Below are 18332 nucleotides of genomic sequence, written 5' to 3'. Positions count from 1 at the left end.
TGTGTCATCTAGGAGAGATTGTGAATCAGTACACCGGAGACCCAGGAGGCCCAAATCATATGCTTTTGCTTGGTGGGGTGGTGGGCGCGATTTAATATGTTTGCAAACCTTGATTAATCACACCAGTTAATCATTTGCAAATTACAGGCCTATTTTTTTTTTTTTTACAGAGCTTAAAATCTTGTTTTTCCTAGTCACAGATATTCATCACACTGATACAGGGTTTTATTTTATTTTATTTAACATAAAGGGGCAAAAAGGCTGCTTTATTAAGAGGTGGGCAGGTCTGTAGGGCAGAAAACAAGTTGTCAAATACATGTTCCTCTGAATCCGTGGCAAATTCCTACAACTCTCCTGCGAAGACTGAATGCCAAGGATCACAACAGGGTGAGAGTTTTGAACTGACAAATCAAAAACTGGGGCCAGCCTTTCAAAGGAAATGTCCACACAGTGTAACAGTTATGACAGCCAGGAAGACACTTTTAGATTCCCTGTAAAAACAGCTGCACATAATTCATAATCATAATTCATAATATCACTCGCTCTCTTATCAAGTAGCCTATTAAATGATCACCAAAGATAAATGACTTCTTTATCAGCTCGAACACGGGATGTTAAAGAGTTTTAAGAAATTCAACAGCTTAGAATGGCAATATCCAACAGCTGAAACTGTACAAGGGGAAATCTTTTCTTTTAACATGACACACAGAAAATGTTATAATTAAAGATTATAATAAAACCACACAAATATTAACACTCTCATCCACATTAAGCTGGTTTGAATTTTCAGGTAGACATTAAGAATAGACCCAAACATTGCCTTTTCCATTTCAAATTGCACCCAAGATTAGACAATTGTCCGAGGAAGATGATCTGGCCTTCTTGGACCTTTGTATCCCAAAGGGATGAAGAATACATATCCACTGATTTCAATTTTTTCTTTTGTCACACAATACAAAGAATACTATAACAGAATGTGAGTGTTTTCCAGAACCAGATCTGTAACATGCTTGTGTTCTTCCAAGCATTATCTGGCCTTGTGTTATGGACACGAAACAGTTTCAGAAATTAAAAGCTTGATGTTGAGGCCTAAGGACACCGAGTCCCAGTAACCTTGCTTCTGAACGCTGCCAGGGTCTAGGAGGAGGCCAGGGTCTATGCAGTCTCCCAAAAGAATATTCCTCTGCCATCTTCCAAAGGCCAGACGCACGTTTCCCCACCTCTAAAGGACCATTTGCAGGCTCCAGAAGCAGGACTTGACTTGGTCACTCTTCAGAATTTAATTCTGAGATGCCTTGTCTAATACAGGGAGTTTTTCGACCAGTGCTCTGTGGTCTATATTGATACTAGCGATGAGCCCGCCTTCGTTGCCATCTGAACCCGTGTAACTGATTTCCTCCCCAGCCAGTGTAGTCATTTCACCTCCTAATGCCTTCAGCACTGCATTGCCAGCACAGATGTCCCACTTTTTGATGTACGTCACATGAATGTACACATCGGCTTTTTCCTGATCCTTCTCAGGCACATCCAGGAGCGAGAGAACTTTGTATCCTGGGTAGGAAATAATTGAGAGCTCATTACGTATATTTTACAAGCAGGTGTGGGTGTGTTTGAGCTACTCCCTGTAGGCAGTCCATGCAAAACTCTGCTTCTTTACACAAAGAAAATTCTTAAAACTTTGGGTTTAGCTAAACAGTTCGAAAGCTCGATCAAAACTTGAACAAACTACAGCCTCTCTCATGGGTTATGTAGTGGCATACATACACCCATGGTCACCATCACCAGTGTGGAGATTTGGGCAGAGAACACTGTTCGCTGCACGTGTGTGACTAAGTAGGTGGTTTCCTCTTACCCAGGACTCCCTGTCTGCAAAAGAAAGCACAAGAGACACCTGTTGATTCAGGGTAAACGGAAGTATTTGCTTCTGCAGGACACACCCTTTGTCCTGACAGCTACAGTACATCCTGGACAACTCCAGGAACTGATACGGAGACTGAGGAATTGTGTATGCTAGACCCACCAACAGTGTTTTGGACTCTCCCAACTCTATGATCATATTTATGACTCATATTTATCAAACTCCAAAAGCTGCTGGTATTCTTAGTCTGAGAAAATATTATACAATGACAGTTTTTTTTTAAAAAAAAAAGTATGTATTTTACTACTTATTGATTTTTATATTTTTATTTGTAGTATTTTTGATAGCTCTTTTTTACTGCTTTTATTTTGTTGCGCGTGAACTTTGGCAATAGTACAGCTGAACAGCAGCATGTGAAGAGAAATAAATGGGCAGCCTTGCAAGGCAAATCTGACACAGGACCACTTTGCAACCTACTTTCATTTGGTAGCTACAGAGTAATCTCAGAAGCAAGGAAAAAACCTAGAGTTTAACTCCTACCAGATACGGCAACGTTTTTACTGTTCGCCAACCATAAACAGTGTCCTGAGAGAGATTATATATTTCTAAATTAACTATTTGATCACTCTGTTGCCCGGAGAACCGTAATCATTTCACACGTTTAAACTGGCAACCACTCCTGAACTAATTTGCCAGGTGATACAGCTTCCAAAACTCTTAATCTTTCAAAGATCCACTACCTAGTGAAAATCTAGCACCTCTCCTCATCAATTAAGTACCTTCAGGCTCGAAAGATTCCAACAATGGTGTCTCCGGAAAATTTTACATATTACAGTGGTGCCTCGCAAGACGAAAATAATCCGTTCTGCGATTCTCTTCGTATAGCGGTTTTTTCGTCTTGCGAAGCAAGCCCATTGACAGCTTAGCGGATTAGCGCTATTAGCGGTCTAGCGGCTTTTAGCGATCAGCTGAGAAGCGGCTTATCAGCGGAACAGCTGATAAGCGGCTTAGCGCTTAGGAAAAGGGCGGAAAAAGCGGAAAAAACCCACGGGAACTCGCAAGATTTTTTTGTCTTGCGAAGCAACCCCATAGAGAAATTCGTTTAGTGAAGCGCCTCCAAAACGGAAAACCCTTTCGTCTAGCGGGTTTTCCGTCTTGCGAGGCGTTCGTCTTGCGGGGCACCTCTGTACTTGGAAAGACAGGCAAACTAGTGTACTGGAAGAAGCAAAGATCTCCAGTGTCGAAGCAATGATTCTTCAACATCTACTTCGTTGGGCTGGCCATGTTGTGCGGATGCCTGATTATCATCTTCCAAAGCAACTACAGTCGTACCTTGGAAGTCGAACAGATTCCGTTCCGGAAGTCCGTTCAACTTCCAAAACGTTCAGAAACCAAAGCGCGGCTTCTGACTGGCTTCAGTAAGCTCTTGCAGCCAATCAGAAGCCCCGTCAGATGTTTGGGTTCCAAACCGGAACATTGGGTTTGCAGCATTCAAGAGCAAAAACGTCCAAGTACCAAGGTGTTTGGGATCCAAGGTACGACTGTACTCTATTCCCAACTTAAGAATGGAAAGCAAAATGCCAATGGACAACAAAAGAGGTTTAAAGGTGTTCTCAAGGCAAATCTTTAAAAATCCAGTATAAGCATGGGTAAGGTAATTGGGAAACACTGGCCTGTGAGCATTCCAGTTGGGGAGTAGTCTCTACCAAAGGTGCCATGGACTTTGAAGAAGCACAAACTCAGGGAAAAATGAGCTAAGAGGAAGGCATGTTTAAGAAACCCTCACTGTGATCAACTCCCGCCCAGAATCCTATGTTCCCACGGCGCAAGGACGTGTGGATCCAGAATTGGCCTCCACCATTATTTACAGACACACCGTTAAGACCGTGTTGATGGAAGACAATCTTACTCGGCTATGAGGGATCGCCAAAGACAATGGCAGCAACCCTATATACACTTACTTAGGAGTACGTCTCACCAAACTCCCAAGGAGGAGCTTACTTACGGACAGGACTGCACTGTTGGCTACGCCTGTGTCTCTACCCCTTACGTTTATAAACACCATGTCCTCTGCTCTCATAAATTAGGGAACTTAAGAACCTTGACCACATCTCACACTGCAACCACGTACAGTGCACTATTTCGACATTAATACAATGAGAGACAATATATTCAAGAGAACAAACCTGCTCCTCCAGCTTTAATGATTGCAGTTTTATTTCCAAAGGTCTGCCAAGCAAGCTGCCTGACTTTCCCTTCATGGGAACGGGAGACAATGATTGTTGGTGTCTGCTCATTGTAGGAAGAACGAGGCTTAATATTTGATCCTCCGCCAACCATCGCCCAGGCTGCAAAACAGGCATGTCATCAGTGGCAGTGGGTCATCAGTGGGTGGGTAGCTGGGTCTTCCAATTGCTTGGCAGAAGCTTAAGGGTTTTCAGGGCTACCCAGCTGTATTTGGCAAAAAAAACCCTTATGCTTCTATATTCCTATTTTTTCCTGAATTTCAGGAAGAGCCACCAAGCGCAGTTACAGGTTCAGAATTGCAGGGATTCAACTAGATGATCCCTTTCCAATTCTACAGTTCTATGATTCTGTCTTTTGGTATCTAGTATGCATATATGCCATTCCTTTGGCCAGCACATCTCACAGGGAATCACAGAGTGGTAGAGTTGGAAGGGACCCCAAGAACCATCTAGTCCAACTGGAATGTAGGAATATGCAGTTGTCACATACAGGAATCAAACCTGCAACCTTGGCGTTATCAGCACCACACTAGGCCTGGGCAATGTATCAATATATCGCCCAGGATCGGTATAAGGGGCAGTTCATGATGTTGGTTTCACTCAGTGGTATATCGCTCATGAAACTGCTGCGCTCCTGAGTCCCTCTGCTAGCAGTGCAACTTCATCCAGAGGGTGATGCTAGCAGGGGGACTCAGAAGCACAGCAGCATAGCTGTCAACCTTCCCTTTTTTTGCAGGAAATTCCCTTATTCCAGCGCCGTTTCCCGCTGCTATCCCGGATTGTTTGATATCCCGTAGACTGTCCCCGGGACAGATGAGGCTGCTGATCCCTTAGTTTCAAGGCTGCTGGTCCCTTATTTTCAAATCTGAAAGTTGACAGCTATGCACAGCAGTTTCACCAGCGATATACCGCTGAGTGAAACCGACATCACGGTCTGCCCTCATACGGAGCAGAGGGAGAACCAAGCACATCGGCAAGGCGCCAATACGGCTTGTTCCTCCCTCCGCATCTTTAAACTGCTTGGCTGAGGGGTGCCCGGTTGCTACTTCCCTTCAGCCAAGCATTTAACAGAGCCCCCAGGTCGGCACTGGCTTGCCCCAGCCAGCAGTGGAGTGGGGCCTCCATGAAACTGCCCTTTCCCATCTGAGCAACCTCGAAACCTCAGATGCATTGGATAGCTCAGCTGGGGTGGGAAGAGATTTCTTCTATGCCCCAGGTGCACAAAGCCCAATGCTGCTGTGGGGTTGGATCTCTCAGATGGGGGACGGGGGGTGGAAGAAGCCTCCCTCCACCCCAGTTGAGCGATCCAATACTGCAGATGGGGTGGGATGAGGAGTCGTCTTCTACGCCACAGCTGAGTGAAGCCCGATGCTGCTGAGGTGTCAGGGGTCACTCAGCTGGGGTGAGGGGAGCCCTCCTGCCCCCCTCAGCTGAGCAGTGGCCTGGACCAGCTGCATTGGCCCCAGCCTGCAAGGCACTGGGGTGAAGGGGCCCCGGCTCCGGCAGTGAGAGCTGTGGCAGTTTCACCCTACGTCTAGCCAGCTGGTATGCTCCCACAGGGACCAATGCAGCTTGTTTCAACATCGCAGTATATCGCCAAACCACAATGTCTGGCTGGTGATACACCGCAGTGTTGAAAATCTAACATCGCCCAGCCCTGCACCTATAAGGTGCCACAGCATCAACCATAACAACAACAACAACAACAACAACAACATTTTATTTACCATATTTTTCGCTCTATAGGACACACTTTTTCCCTCCTAAAAAGCAAGGGAAAATTTGTGTGCGTCCTATGGAGCGAATGCAGGGGGGAGGCAGGCGGGAAAAGCCCCCAAGAGCCGCACACAAGCTCCATGCGCTCCTGCGGGCTTTTCCCCAGGAGGGAGAAGTGACTGACTGGCTGCATCAGTCCCTTCTCCCACCTCATAGAAAAGCCCACAGGAGCCATGCGCCCTTTAAAGAGCGTGCGGGTTCTGCGGGCTTTTGCGAGAGGTGAGGGAATTCCCCCACCTCCCAGAAAAGCCAGGTGAAGCCGCGCGCTCTTTAAAGGGGTTGCATGGCTTCTGCGGCTTCTGCGAGTGGTGAGGGAATTCCCCCACCTCCCAGAAAAGTCAGGTGAAGCCGTGCGGCCCTTTTAAAGAGCGCACGGCTTCTGCGGGAGGTGGGGGAATTCCCCCACCTCCCGCAAAAGCAGGGAGAAGGTCTGGGAGAAGTGCACAGGCTGCACGCTTCTGTCCCCTTCTCCCCAAACTGTGGGCTTTTGCGGGAGCTGTGGGCTGTCTGCTGCTCCCAGAGCTGGGGGGGGGGTCATATTTTTTTCCTTGATTTCCCGCTCTGAAAACTAGGTGTGCCCTATGGTCAGGTGCGCCCTATGGAGCGAAAAATACGGTATATCCTGCCCTCCCCAGCCCAAAGCCAGGCTCAGAGCGGCTAACAACAGTAAAATAATACAGCATTCTAAAATCAATTCATTTTACCCTGCTGAGGGTTAGGAATCATATACATCACTATTCACGCCATTATGAATGGAAATAAAACTATGTCACATACCTGTGTATCCAGAAAATGGCTTGTGTATTACTCCTATTACTGGCTTGCCATTTACAGCTGCACAGACCATAGTAGTAACATACTGTCGAAGATTCTCTGAAGGGAGGATAGGAAGAATGTCAACACTTCTCATTTGTACAGCGTAAAGCACAACACTAAACTAAACTAACTTTTAAACCAAATATGACAAGGCAAGACACCAACCTGAAAGGTGTAAAATTAGAAAGCAAATCCAACTTTGGGTATTTGTATATTATATCATTTTGATTGAATAGTATTTCTGTAAGTACACAGTCCTACTAGACTTCAGATATTGTATTTACTTAACCTATGCACAAGAGCCAACACAAAACACAGTCTGGATTTAATATTCAGCAGAAGTTTCAACATAAATCAGAATGCACTTAAGACGGCAGTAATTGAACACCAATTATTCTCTCATGTTCAACAGCTTAACTCTCTTTGCATATTTGAGTTCTTAAACTGTTTCCCCTTTACTCCAAATCCCTGAAGAAATCATGCTAATGAAATATTTAAAATATTGCTTTGTTTCATCACTCAAAGAGCTGGTTCAGTGTAATGATTTGGTGTTAAAGGAAAAAGCCTTTTGCCTTCTGTTAAAGGAAAAAGGACACCCTCCTCTGCTCACATTCAGTCCTTCAACTTAATTACTGCCTCTTTTGCAGAAACCATTGTGCTTTGGAGGTAATGGCAAACTATGGTTCGTGACTAACGTGAACCGAAGTGAGTGAACAGAAGGAGAAACAGGGAGCACAAGGCTTGCTCCAACAGGGCCAAATCAAAACAATAGCTTGGAGTTAACATCTGAACCTTGCCGTAATGACAACAGAACCCAGGGTGGGGCCCCCCAAGGTGTTTTTGGGTTCCAGTTCCCTTCAGCCCCAGCCAGCGTGGCCAATGCTCAGGAATGCTGGGAGTTGTAGTCCAACAATGTCTGGAGGCCACCATGTAGGCTGCTATTGTTCAGTTTGCCATGTTAAGTAGCTTGGACAGCATCCTGCAACTTATGGCAGTTTATGGAGCTATCCAAAAATATGTCACGTCACGCACAACCAATCCCCATTTCAAGCAGAAGCCTGCAAGATTTTTGTTCAAGCATGACATAGATAATAAATAAGTCCACACATTAAGTAAAGAAAGAAAAGAAGCCACACCCAGGATCACTACAAAAAAAACACAACCTACTGTCTTCTAATTCCAACCTGATTTATGCTGCAAACCACAAAGGTCTCACTCCAGAAGCCCTTGGGACCATTAAAAGGTGCAAAGCAGTTTCCCACAGGCAGCACTATCACATGACCAGACAAATTCCCTCCATTTTTGTATAAGAGGAAGACTAAAGGTAAAGGTAAAGGGACCCCTGACCATTAGGTCCAGTCGCGACCGACTCTGGGGTTGCGGCGCTCATCTTGCTTTACTGGCCGAGGGAGCCAGCGTACAGCTTCTGGGTCATGTGGCCAGCATGACTAAGCCGCTTCTGGCGAACTAGAGCAGCGCACAGAAACGCCGTTTACTTTCACGGCAGAGCAGTACCTCTTTATCTACTTGCACTTTTTGGTGTGCTTTCGAACTGCTAGGTTGGCAGGAGCAGGGACCGAGCAACAAGAGCTCACCCTGTTGCGGGGATTCGAACCGCCGACCTTCTGATCGGCAGGTCCTAGGCTCTGTAGTTTAACCCACATCACCACCGGCATCCCCCAGAGAAAGGCTAGGCTTCGTAAAATTAAAGTGTATGAGCCATAGCATACAAGCACAATGTTAAAGTTAATTCCCCCCAGTCATAATAGGGAGCTGGCCTTTTGAGATGCCATTGTAAGGGGTGGGGTGCTACACAGAGTAGAAGTAAGCCAAAAGTAGCTCAGTGCTGGTTACCTGTATATTCCTGAGTTGCATCCAACGGATCAATCCACACAGTAACACTGTCTGCTTGGACCAATTTGGGCTGAATTTGGTTCTTTATAGCTTCAGGAATAGTTCGGTCCCAAGAAATTATCTCCTGGTCATCTGCATCTACATGTTCCTCGGTGTTTATCTAATGACAAAGAGAGAGTATGTAATTAAATAAGCATGTAACTGTTGCAACACTTCCATTCTTTCCCTGGAACTTTCACCTCCTAAAGAGCATGCATACAGTATTTTAATGGTTACAGGTGACTGCTCAAAAACTCCACTAAATTTCAGTATGCCAATTCAATTCTCCTCCCAAACAGTTTTGTTTCACAGCGTGCCATTTGTTTTTCACACAGTATGTATCCAGAAACTTAACCCATTAAAAATTAGAACACCTATGAAATGCAGGAAAGGCATGTACACCTACTCTTACAAGTTTTGTGAAATGCAAATTGTAATACAATAAAATACCATCTAAAAAATAAAAGAACCAATTAAAATCATCCGGCACCAAGCACAGTGCACTATGGTTGCTACAGCAGGCAAAACAATCATTAAGCCAAGACTATCAGCAATTTTCATGTGGCCTATGGGGGGAAACAGTTTGGGATCTATTCATCCCAAATACACTTTATTTTTTATTTTGCTTTGAACAAATATGCCAAAGCAAGTTCAGATCAATTCAGATTAGGTAATCCAGTGAAAGGGAATTTCTCCACAGTGCAACAATGTCTTACACACACTTACATATATATCTGTTTCATCTGTTACGCAGTCAGGATATATTTACCAACTTCACAGAAGTTCCACAACCGCCAAACTGCCATGTTTAAGATTCCCAGAGATTGCATTCACTTGAGACAGTTGAGAATGCGAAACTCCCATGGAGCAATAAGAAAGAAAACCCAGTAGCAACATTATTTACCAAACGGTTTAAACCCAAATCCAATGAAATAATGACCGGATTTGAGCACGCTTAGCAAAATGCAAGAGTCAATCCTTTATTGTTTATGGTATTTGTTCATAATAATTCAAGAATTACAGAAAATTTTCTTTTCCCCAATTCATACATGTTTATATGTGTGTGTGTGTGTACACACACACATACATACACATATACATACAGTGGATGCTCGGGTTGCAAACGTGATCCATGTGGGATGCACATTTGCAACCCGCAGCAGTGCGTCTGCGCATGCATGAGTTGCGATTTGGCGCTTCTACGCATGCGCGACCCCCGAAACCCTGAAGTAACTTGTTCTGGTACTTCCAGGTTTTGGTGGGTCCATAACTCGAAAAAACGCAACCTGAAGGGTCTGTAACCCAAGGGACTGTATCTGTGTACACACACACACACACATATATGACTGCTGAAGCATCTGTAACCCAAAGTATGACTGTATGTGTGTACACACACACACACATGACTACTGTAACTGTTAGCTTTCTTCTTGCACCTGTTAAATGAGCATCTTAACGGTTTCTTCCATGTTCACACACAAGGAGCAAGAGTGGAAATGAACCGCTCCGTGCCCCCCCTCTTTGCTCACTACGAATTGAAGAGAGAAACATCCAGTCTTTGTGGATTTTAAGGGTTCTGAACAGGCAGGGAGTCCAGGAGGCTCAAAGTTTCAGAGGTTTGCCCTCCAACGCATGGAGAGCAATGCAGGGGCACAGCTAGTCCATTCATCCCCACCCATGCGTTCTTCAGTGCTAACAATGCCTGAAGAGGATTAATATAATTTCCCAATGTGGGACTTAAAGCAGCAAGGCAGTGCTAAAGCCAAAACTGAAATGAAACTGGGTGTGGGTGTCACATCACATGTAATACACAGATGTTTTGATAACTGGATTCTTTCACAATTCAGACCCCTAGCGTGCATTTCACAATTCAGACCCTGAGCAGTCCCTATTGTATAGCTAAGTTCTTCTACCTGTCATACTCTGAAACAGAGGGTTGGGGAATGGGAAAGCAGTAGCAGTGGAGGTTGAAAGTATGAGAATAGGACATACACAGATGAAGAGCCATAGCTCTTTGCAGGCAAAAGGCCCAAGGTCCAACCCAACAACTTCAGTTAGGGATGAGAGAGAACACGGTTTCGAATCCTGGAGAGTTGCCACCAGTGAGTATAGACCAGGCACCCCCAAACTCGGCCCCCCTGATGTTTTGGGACTACAATTCCCATCATCCCTGACCACTGGTCCTGTTAGCTAGGGATGATGGGAGTTGTAGTTCCAAAACATCTGGAGTTTGGGGGTGCCTGGTATAGGTTGTATTGGGCATAAACACAGCAGAAACAGGGTGCAACTAACCAGCGTCAACGTGGCAAAAACTGTTAAGTAATGCACCAAACAAGAAGGCACCAAACAAGAAGACCAAACTGTAGCATGCAAGCCTGGTCTCTTCAAGAGAAGGAGACAGTGTAAATAGAATCCTTTGCTACAAAGCTACCACTGGTCACAGCACAAAAGCACTGTCTGTAGAACAGCAAAACTCTCCAGTTATTGATGTTGCAGCTGTTACATGTGTGAATACAGGAAAGCTGAATTTATCTACCAGGTCATCACAGAGTGCAGTCAGGAACCTTACTAGAGAAAACCTGTTCTGCAGCTTTATGTCCACATCATCTCTCGTTACAGCCTGCCAACAAGTAGAATCAGCTAACTATAAAATGTAAGCAGCACATACAGTACTCAAAAGAACTCATGGATTATACAGTGGTACCTCGGGTTAAGTACTTAATTCGTTCCGGAGGTCCGTACTTAACCTGAAACTGTTCATAACCTGAAGCACCACTTTAGCTAATGGGGCCTCCCGCTGCCGCCGCGCCACTGCAGCACGGTTTCTGTTCTCATCCTGAAGCAAAGTTCTTAACCCGAGGTACTATTTCTGGGTTAGCGGAGTCCGTAACCTGAAGCGTATGTAACCCGAGCTACCACTGTACTCAAATGGCCAGAGAAATACATCCGTTCAGAAGTCTGCAAATCAGGCGGCCTGATTATAATGCCCCATTATCAAAAAGAGAAACACCTTGATATTGACTCTTGACTTCTCCCTGCTGCTCTGCTTATCAGAATATCAGAGAAATGCATTGAAAAAACATGGGGATCTTATAAAGCGTTCTAAAGACAGCTCAATAAAGCCTTAAGTAAGCCTAGGCAAAACTATGGCACAGATATTCCTGGAGAATGTGAGATCATAGAATTGAGAGGGACCACAGGGGTCATCTAGTCCAGCGCCCTGCAATGCAGAAATCCTTTGCCCAAGGTGGGGCTTGGACCCATGAGGCTGAGATTAAGAGGCTCATATTCTACTAACAGCTATCCCAGTTGTCTATGGGCATTCCAAAAACAAGGACATAGCAACTGCTAAGGCATTTGGCAGAGGTGACCCAAGGAAATGGGGACAGGAGACTTGCCAAAACACCACTTTAGGTACCGTATTTTTCGCTCTATAAGACACACCGGACCACAAGATGCACCTAGTTTTTGGAGGAGGAAAACAAGAAAAAAAATAATTCTGAATCTCAGAAGCCAGAACAGCAAGAGGGATCGCTGCGCAGTGAAAGCAGCAATCCCTCTTGCTGTTCTGGCTTCTGGGATAGCTGCGCAGCCTGCATTTGCTCCATAAGACGCACATACATTTCCCCTTACTTTTTAGGAGGGAAAAAGTGAGTCTTATAGAGCAAAAAATACGGGAAGTCCTTCTTTTACTCTGTAATACTGGTCTACCCCCAAGAGCTATCCCAAAGATTTTGTATGTTAAATACTTTAAATGAAAAGGCTCTCAATAAATGCTATTACTATTACAGTGGTACCTCGGGTTACAGACGCTTCAGATTACAGACTCCGCTAAGCCAGAAATAGCACCTCGGGTTAAGAACATTGCTTCAGGATAAGAACATAAATCGCACGACGGCGGCGCAGCAGCAGCGGGAGGCCCCATTAGCTAAAGTGGTGTCTCAGGTTAAGAACAGTTTCAGGTTAAGAACGGACCTCCGGAACGAATTAAGTTATTAACCAGAGGTAACACTATACTAACGCTGTTTAGTCTCATAGGTGAGAATCACCACCTTTCTCGTAAAGCTACATGTATACTTGTAAAGCTAAACTGTACACATCTTTTGACTATTCAGGGCCACCCCCCACCCCCAATGTATACAGTCCCTGCTGAAGCACACAACTTATTTTAGATAAGCAAACAGAAAATGGGAAGCAAGGGAAATCTATGCCAGGGGTCAGCAGTAAGGTAGACTGGAGATCTACTGGTAGGTCTCGGGGCTGTTAAATTGGCAAGGGTTTCTGGTTCTCAGTTAACTACAACAAAAATGCCTTCCCTGCCTAAATTAGGTTGGTGAAATGGGGAGCAGGGAAAACAGATTTTTGAGCACAAGGACTTTGAGCTCAGTGCAGTTCCGGTTCTGAAAACGAATTTCCTTGGCTCAGAAGCTCATTCATTCTAATTACCATTTTTTGTGTGTGTATAAGACTTTTTTGCACACACAGAAAAAGGTAAAAAATTGGGGTCGCCTTATACACGGATGGTGAATGCACACGACTTAACTTGCTGAAGCTGCCATGAAGAAGCTGCCGGAACCATTGCAGGCTGACCGCCCTAGTGGTTTTTACATTTTTTAGCAAATGTCTGTGTTGGAGCGCATGTTTGCCCCAGAAAAGCTAAATAGCTTTGTGGTTGTTCACCCAAAAAGAAAAGCTCAATGACTTTCCATTGCCGCTGATCATCTGGATTCTCGCTTCTAGGGATATGGCAACCCTAAGTCACAGCCGTACCTTGGTTCTCAAACATAATCTGTTCCAGAAGTCTCCTTGACTTCCGAAATGTTTGAAAATGTTTGGGGTTAAATAAAATAGGGGTGGTCTTATACATGGCGGCGTCTCACACACGGAAAAATGTGGTGCCTCTTTTGCACCCGACTCTGGCTGATAGAACTTGTGATTCTAGGGATTAGGGGAGCTGTAGTCCCACAACAGCCAGGGACCCAAGCTTGAGAAACACTGGGCTTGAGCAGGGCCGCATTTAGGTTTGATGCGGCCCTCAGCTACTGAAGGTAATGGGGCCCTTTATATGTCCAGCTGTCCTTTTGTCAACAACAAATTGTCACAGTTTTTTCCGTGTTGAGTATATGCTATATGGTAATTTATGGACCTCATAGGTATCAAAGCTATTTGCACATGCAAAATGTAGGCACCCTATATATAGAAATGAGCAAACCAGTGATATTTTAGGGAGCAGGCAAGCAGACGGGGCCCCTGACTTACATCATAGGAGCCTACACAACACAAAACACTGTTGCTCTATGTAGGTTTTATTTTATTTGTTTTTTATCTTATATTTTGGAAATGTACATCCAGGTTTTTTCCTTTCAGTTTTTTTTTGGGGGGGCCCCCCCAAGAGCAGGGGTCAGTCCACTGTCCCTCAGAACATGTAGGGGGCCCGACTATATTTTTTTGGGGGAAATGAATGAATGAATGGATGAAATGAATGAATTCCTATGCCCCACGGATAACCCAGAGATGCATTTTCAATGAACGGACACATTCTACTCATGTAAAAACATGCTGATTCCCGGACCATCCCTGGGCCGGATTCAGAAGGTGATTGGGCCGGATCCAGCCCCCGGGCCTTAGTTTGCCTACCCACACCCAAGAGAGTGGGGCCCTAAGCTATAGCTTGTTTAGCTTATATGTAAATCCGCTTGAGTGTCACTGGGACGTGGGAGTACAGTGGTACCTCGGGTTACAAACTCCGCTAATCCAGAAATAGTACCTCGGGTTAAGAACTTTGCTTCAGGATGAGAACAGAAATTGTGCTCTGGCGGCGCGGCGGCAGCAGGAGGCCCCATTAGCTAAAGTGGTGCTTCAGGTTAAGAACAGTTTTAGGTTAAGAACGGACCTCCAGAATGAATTAAGTACTTAACCCGAGGTACCACTGTAATAATAATATAATAATAATTTATTATTTATACCCCACCCATCTGGCTGGGTTTCCCCAGCCACTCTGGGCAGCTTCCAACAGAAGCGAACTACAGTGGTACCTCGGGTTAAGTACTTAATTCGTTCTGGAGGTCTGTTCTTAAGCTGAAACTGTTCTTAACCTGAAGCACCACTTTAGCTAATGGGGCCTCCTGCTGCTGCCGTGCGGTTTCTGTTCTCATCCTGAAGCAAAGTTCTTAACCCGAGGTACCATTTCTGGGTTAGCGGAGTCTGTAACCTGAAGCGTCTGTAACCCGAGGTACCACTGTAGGATTGAAAGCTTCCCTAAACAGGGCTGCCTTCAGGGAGAGCTGAGTTCGAGTCCCCGCTGGGCCATGAAGCTCCGGGTGCAGCCGCCACCTCTCAGCCTAACCTACCTCGCAGGGTGGTTGTGGTGGGGATCAATAGGAGTATAGCATCTAGATCAAGGGAAGTAATAGTGCCACTGTATTCTGCTCTGGTCAGATCTCACCTGGAGTACTGTGTCCAGTTCTGGGCACCACAGTTCAAGAAGGACACTGACAAACTGGAACGTGTCCAGAGGAGGGGAACCAAAATGGTCAAAGGCCTGGAAACGATGCCTCATGAGGAACGGCTAAGGGAGCTGGGCATGTTTAGCCTGGAGAAGAGGAGGTTAAGGGGTGATATGATAGCCATGTTCAAATATATAAAAGGATGTCACATAGAGGAGGGAGAAAGGTTGTTTTCTGCTGCTCCAGAGAAGCGGACACGGAGCAATGGTTCCAAACTACAAGAAAGAAGATTCCACCTAAACATTAGGAAGAACTTCCTGACAGTAAGAGCTGTTGGACAGTGGAATTTGCTGCCAAGGAGTGTGGTGGAGTCTCCTTCTTTGGAGGTCTTTAAGCAGAGGCTTGACAACCATATGTCAGGAGTGCTCTGATGGTGTTTCCTGCTTGGCAGGGGGTTGGACTCGATGGCCCTTGTGGTCTCTTCCAACTCTATGATTCTATGATTCTATGAAAAGAGGAGGTGGATGATGATGATGATGATGATGATGATGATGATAATAATAATAATAATAATAATAATAATAATTTATTATTTATACCCCGCCCATCTAGCTGGGCCTCCCCAGCCACTCTGGGCGGCTTCCATAGAAAGCAAAGATACAGTAAAATATCACACGTTAAAAACTTCCCTGAACAGGGCTGCCTTAAGATGTCTTCTGAATGTCAGGTAGTTATTTATCGCTTTGACATCTGCTGGAAGGGCGTTCCACAGGGAGGGCACCACTACCGAGAAGGCCCTCTGCCTGGTTCCCTGTAGCTTTGCTTCTCGCAATGAGGGAACCGCCAGAAGGCCCTCAGAGCTGGACCTCAGCATCCGGGCAGAACGAAGGAGGTTGGAGACGCTCCTTCAGGTATACTGGACCGAGGCCGTTTAGGGCTTTAAAGGTCAGCACCAACACTTTGAATTGTGCTCGGAAACGTACTGGGAGCCAATGTAGGTCTTTCAAGACCGGTGTTATGTGGTCCTGGTGGCCGCTCCCAGTCACCAGTCTAGCTGCCGCATTCTGGATTAGTTGTAGTTTCCGAGTCACCTTCAAAGGTAGCCCCATGTAGAGCGCATTGCAGTAATCCAAGTGGGAGATAACCAGAGCATGTACCACTCTGGCGAGACAGTCCGCAGGCAAATAGGGTCTCATCCTGCGTACCAGATGGAGCTGGTAAACAGCTGCCCTGGATACAGATTTGACCTGTGCCTCCATGGACAGCTGTGAGTCCAAAATGACTCCCAGGCTGCGCACCTGGTCCTTCAGGGGCACAGTGACCCCATTCAGGACCAGGGAGTCCCCCACACCTGCCCGCCTCCTGTCCCCCAAAAACAGCACTTCTGTCTTGTCAGGATTCAACCTCAATCCATTAGCCGCCATCCATCCTCCAACCGTCTCCAGACACTCACACAGGACCTTCACCGCCTTCACTGGTTCTGATTTAAAAGAGAGGTAGAGCTGGGTATCATCTGCATATTGATGAACACCCAGCCCAAACCCCCTGATGATCCCTCCCAGCGGAGAAAAGCATGGGGGAGAGGACAGAACCCTGAGGCACCCCACAAGTGAGCGGCCAGGGGTCTGAACACTCATCCCCCCCCACCACTTTCTGAACACGGCCCAGGAGGAAGGAGCGGAACCACTGTATGACAGTGCCCCCAGCTCCCAGCCCCTCTAGACGGTCCAGAAGGATGTCATGGTTGATGGTATCAAACGCTGCTGAGAGATCCAGCAGAACTAGGAAACAGCTCTCACCTTTGTCCCTAGCCCGCCGGAGATCATCAACCAGTGCGACCAAGGCAGTTTCAGTCCCATGGTGAGGCCTGAATCCCGACTGGAAGGGATCCAAATGGTCCGCTTCTTCCAGGCGTGCCTGGAGTTGTTCAGCAACCACTCGCTCAATCACCTTGCCCAAGAATGGAAGATTTGAGACTGGGCGATAGTTGGCCATCGTGGCCGCATCTAAAGATGGTTTTTTAAGAAGCGGTTTAATAACCGCCTCTTTCAGCGGGTCTGGGAAGGCTCCCTCACGGAGGGAAGCATTCACCACCCCACAAAGCCCATCGCCCAGTCCTTCCCAGCTAGCTTTTATTAGCCAGGATGGGCAAGGATCAAGGAGACAGGTGGTTGGCTTCACTCGTCCAAGCAGCCTGTCCACATCCTCGGAGGTAACAGATTGAAATTGATCCAGAAGGATGTCATGGTCGATGGTGTCAAAGAGGAGACTTTTGTGCGCCGCCTGGAGCCCCCAAAGGCGGCCTACACCCTCACCTGCACCCCCGGGAAGGCGGCCTTGAGCAGGTAGTACATCTTCCTGTTGGAGAGGACGTCCCCGCTGGTCATCTTCTCGTCGGCCCCTTCGCGGGTCTTGCCCTTGGCCTTCTCGTTCAGGACGTTGCTGTCGCGGACCCGCCTCACCTCGGCGCCGCCTCGGGCCGCCGCCGCCACCGAGGCCGCCAGCAGCTCCCGCAGGTCCACGGTGCCCGAGGCCGGAGGCCCGCCCGCCGCCTCGGAGCCCCCCCCCGCCGCCGCCTCCCCTTCTCCCCCTCCGCCCAGCACGAAGGCGGCGAAGCGGCCGGCCAGGATCCCCGAGTAGAGGTGGTAGAGGACGCCCAGGCCCAGCAGGCCCACGACGGCCATCCCCAGAGGGGACAGCCGGATGCCCATGGGCGCCATGGCCGGAGAAGGAGGCGGAGAGGCCCGTCACCGGCAGCAGCCCATGGCGGCCTCCTCACGTCGCCTCAGGCGGGCGGACGCGGCCTGCACATCCGCGCCGGCCTTCTGCCGTTGCTAGGCGCCGCGCCACTACTTCTGAGGAGAGAACTACAACTCCCGTCGTCCTCCGCCCTTGGGTCGGCCGGGAGGGGCTGATGGGAGTTGGAGTCCGGCGGAACATCCGGGTTACTTCCGGGGCGGGCGGGTTTGACTCAGGGAGTGCGTGGCTGTTATTACGGACCACAACTCCCGTCGTCCCCGGCCGTCCGCCGAGCTGGCTGGGGGTTGATGGGAGTTGGAGTCACGTCAGCTGGGCTAAGTGAGAGGCGGGGCGGCCTTAGTGGCTCCCTAGCAGAGACTCCCGCCCCGCCTGCGTCTGAGCTTGTATGTCAGAGGTGGGGGGAATTGCGCCCCCTAGCGGCGGGGTTTGGGAGGACTACAGCTCCCAGCAAGCTTTGCCGTCGCTCACGGCGGCTGGGGTTGATGGGAGTTGGAGTCCAGCGGCGTTACGGTGTGCGCAAAGCGAGCCTCGGGAGCT

General features: G+C 47.4%; 1 protein-coding gene and 1 long non-coding RNA gene across 3 annotated transcripts; both read right to left on the bottom strand.

Moving 5' to 3' along the window:
- Positions 1-216: 216 nt before the first annotated feature.
- Positions 217-17880, bottom strand: BPNT2 (3'(2'), 5'-bisphosphate nucleotidase 2). Of its 2 annotated transcripts, none has more exons than XM_081834521.1 (5): positions 17351-17874; positions 8551-8710; positions 6658-6753; positions 4045-4206; positions 217-1551 (listed from the first exon to the last, which is right to left on the bottom strand). In XM_081834521.1, the coding sequence occupies exons 1-5, from the start codon at positions 17753-17755 to the stop codon at positions 1280-1282; spliced, it is 1095 nt and encodes a 364-aa protein (XP_081690647.1). In that variant the 5' UTR covers positions 17756-17874; the 3' UTR covers positions 217-1279. The 2 variants fall into 2 exon arrangements, with proteins under 2 accessions (XP_081690647.1, XP_081690648.1); XM_081834522.1 differs by lacking the exon at positions 217-1551 and adding an exon at positions 1582-1866 and having other exon boundaries at positions 17351-17880.
- On the bottom strand, positions 5187-6088 carry LOC309326132. Its single transcript, XR_014150187.1, has 3 exons — positions 6005-6088; positions 5418-5965; positions 5187-5282 (listed from the first exon to the last, which is right to left on the bottom strand). It is a non-coding gene; the product is annotated as an uncharacterized lncRNA (long non-coding RNA).
- Positions 17881-18332: the final 452 nt, after the last annotated feature.

Source organism: Podarcis erhardii (genome assembly GCF_964252035.2).
Source record: "Podarcis erhardii genome assembly, chromosome: 12".
Lineage (NCBI taxonomy): Eukaryota > Metazoa > Chordata > Lepidosauria > Squamata > Lacertidae > Podarcis > Podarcis erhardii.
Note: the sequence above shows the minus strand (reverse complement) of the source record. Positions and strands in the feature narration are given on the sequence as shown.